Genomic DNA, 2,500 nt, shown 5'->3' on the forward strand with positions numbered 1-2,500 from the left:
AGGGAGAGGAGGAGGAGGGAGTAGGGAGTAGGGAGGGGGAGGGAGAGGAGGAGGAGGGAGTAGGGAATAGGGAGGGGGAGGGAGGAGGGAAGAGGAATAGGAAGAGGAAGGGGAAAAAGAGAGGAAGAAGAAGAGGAGGAGGTATAGGAAGAGGAGGAAGGGAAAAAAGAAAAGAGGAGGAAGAGGAAGAGTAAGAAGAATAGGAAGAGTAGGAAGGGGAGAATGAGGGGAAGAGGAGCAGGAGGAAGGGGATAAAGAGAGGAAGGAGGAGGATGGGTGAGAAAATACCACGATTAAGATGGTGTGTTTCAAAATTACTAGAAAGAAGAAAAGTCATCGAAACCATCCTCCTCCTCCTCCTCGTCATCATTATCATTATAATTATAATCATTATCATCATTATAATTATAATCATCATTATCATCATCAATATAATTATAATCATTATTATAATTATAATCATCATCATCATCATCATTATAATTATAATCATCATCATTATAATTATAATCATCATCATCATCATTATGATTACAATTATCATCATCATCATCATCATCCCCATGAGTCTCTCCCAGCTGTCCTGAGGCAAAGGACTCACCGAGCGAGGAGGGGCTCTCGGACACCACCCTGGACGCCGCGCCCTCGCCCACCCGCGTGGACGCCGTCACCCAGAACTCGTAGCGGGCGTGGGAGTCCAGCTCGCCCACCTTCCAGCTCAGCTCCACCCACGGCGCCGCGCCCACGTCCGCTGCCACGGTGATGTCGCGGGTGGCCTGGGGGAGACGGGGGGGGGGGGGGGGGAGGTAGAGAAGAGGAGGGAAGGGAGGGAGGAAAGGGAGGGAAGGGGACGGAAGAGAGAGAGAGAAGGGAGAGGAGGGAGGGAGGGAGAGAAGAGGAGGGAAAGGAGGGAGAGGAGGGAGGGAAGGGAGGGAGAGAAGAGGAGGGAAAGGAGGGAGGGAGAGAAGAAGAGGGAAGGGAGGAGGGAAGGGAGGGAGGAGAGCGGGAGGGGGACGGACAGAGAGGAGAAGAGGGAGGGGCAGGAGAAGAAGGAAGGAAGGGAAGGGAGGGAGGGAGGAAAGAGGAAGAAAAGGGAAAGAGGGACAGAAGGGAAAGGGAGGAGAAAGAGGGAAGGAGGAGGAGGGAAAATGAGGAGGGGAGAGGAAAGAAGTAATCATAAGAAAGGAGGGAGGAGGGGGAAGTGAGGGAGGGAGGAAGGAGAAGAGAATGGAGAAGAGAGGGAGGGGGAAGGAAAATATAAGATTTGATCTAAATAATACAGGTCTTGGCAGGCTATGACGACGAATAATTAATTCTATATAGTCACCGAGCGCTGTAGAAAAAAATGAAATACATCCTGATAAATTAAGGCAAAATCATAAATATTCATCCAAAATTCACCCAACAACATCTACCAACAAGACCCCCAACAAAGGGCATCGCAGAAATACCAGGTGAGCGTTGAGCGGACGGTAGTAGAGCGTGTATTGTACGAGGACGCCGTTGGGACGCGAAGGAGGCAGCCACGACACCAGGACCTCGTCGCGGGCGGCGGGGAGGGCGCGGATGGACGAGGGCGCGCCGGGCACTGGGCGGGGCGCAGAGAAGCAGCGGTTAAGAAGGGGGGAGGGGAGGCAGAGGGACGGGGGTGAGGGGGGGGTGGCGCTCAATTGTGTATGTCAAGAAAGTTTGCTGAGAGGTAAGTGATTGAATTGGAGCTTAATACACATGAGAGCTAATATAATATGTTTGTCTTTGTCACTTACAATTCATATATATATATATATACATATATATACATACATATATATACACAGTATATATATATATATATATATATATATATATATATATATATATATATATATATATATATACATATATATATATATACATACATATATATATATATATACATACAAGAATATACATACATACATATATATATATATATATATATATATATATATATATACATATATATACACATATATGTCCTAACCGAATCAGCCTTTAAAACTACTGAAACTCCAAGAAAGAGAGCCAGATCCTGGCAGCCCGCCCCTACCGTCCTGCAGCGTGGCGCAGAAGGAGGGCGCAGACATGACCCCGTCGCCGGCGGACGTGAAGGCGAGGACGCGCACGCTGTAGTTGGTGAAGCGTCCGAGGCCCTGCAGGTTCGTCTCCAGGTTCGTGGTTCGCTTCACCTCCACGGCGTTCGAACCTGGGGGCCGGGGGAGGGGGGTGAGGGGGGTAGGAGGGGATGGTTTTCAACTTTCTTTTTGTATTTTTGAAATTGTTGTTGCAATTATGAGTGAGGTTCTCGATGGTATTGCTGGGGTTGGTATTTCTATCTACGTGATTACCTTGATCTATCGTCAGTCTTGTGTATATGGTTATTTATTATCAAACTGTTTGATCTGTTCATGATTACTGACTAATTTTAAATCTATCCATCTGTCGCCTGGTTGTTTAACATTTATATGATCATCACATCATA

General features: G+C 47.3%; 1 protein-coding gene across 1 annotated transcript in view; it reads right to left on the bottom strand.

Moving 5' to 3' along the window:
- The window catches only part of LOC122257846 (cell adhesion molecule Dscam2), a gene marked incomplete in the record, with an annotated part of 309,226 nt that overhangs the window by 21,221 nt on the left and 285,505 nt on the right, over positions 1 to 2,500 (bottom strand). Inside the window, 3 exon segments of the mRNA XM_086543640.1 lie at positions 602 to 776; positions 1,452 to 1,588; positions 2,069 to 2,224. Coding sequence (XP_086399766.1) covers positions 602 to 776; positions 1,452 to 1,588; positions 2,069 to 2,224 — 468 coding nt within the window.

This window comes from Penaeus japonicus, unplaced genomic scaffold, assembly GCF_977035675.1.
Source record: "Penaeus japonicus unplaced genomic scaffold, GWHDUDI00000001_assembly GWHDUDI00000013, whole genome shotgun sequence".
In the NCBI taxonomy this organism is placed as follows: domain Eukaryota; kingdom Metazoa; phylum Arthropoda; class Malacostraca; order Decapoda; family Penaeidae; genus Penaeus; species Penaeus japonicus.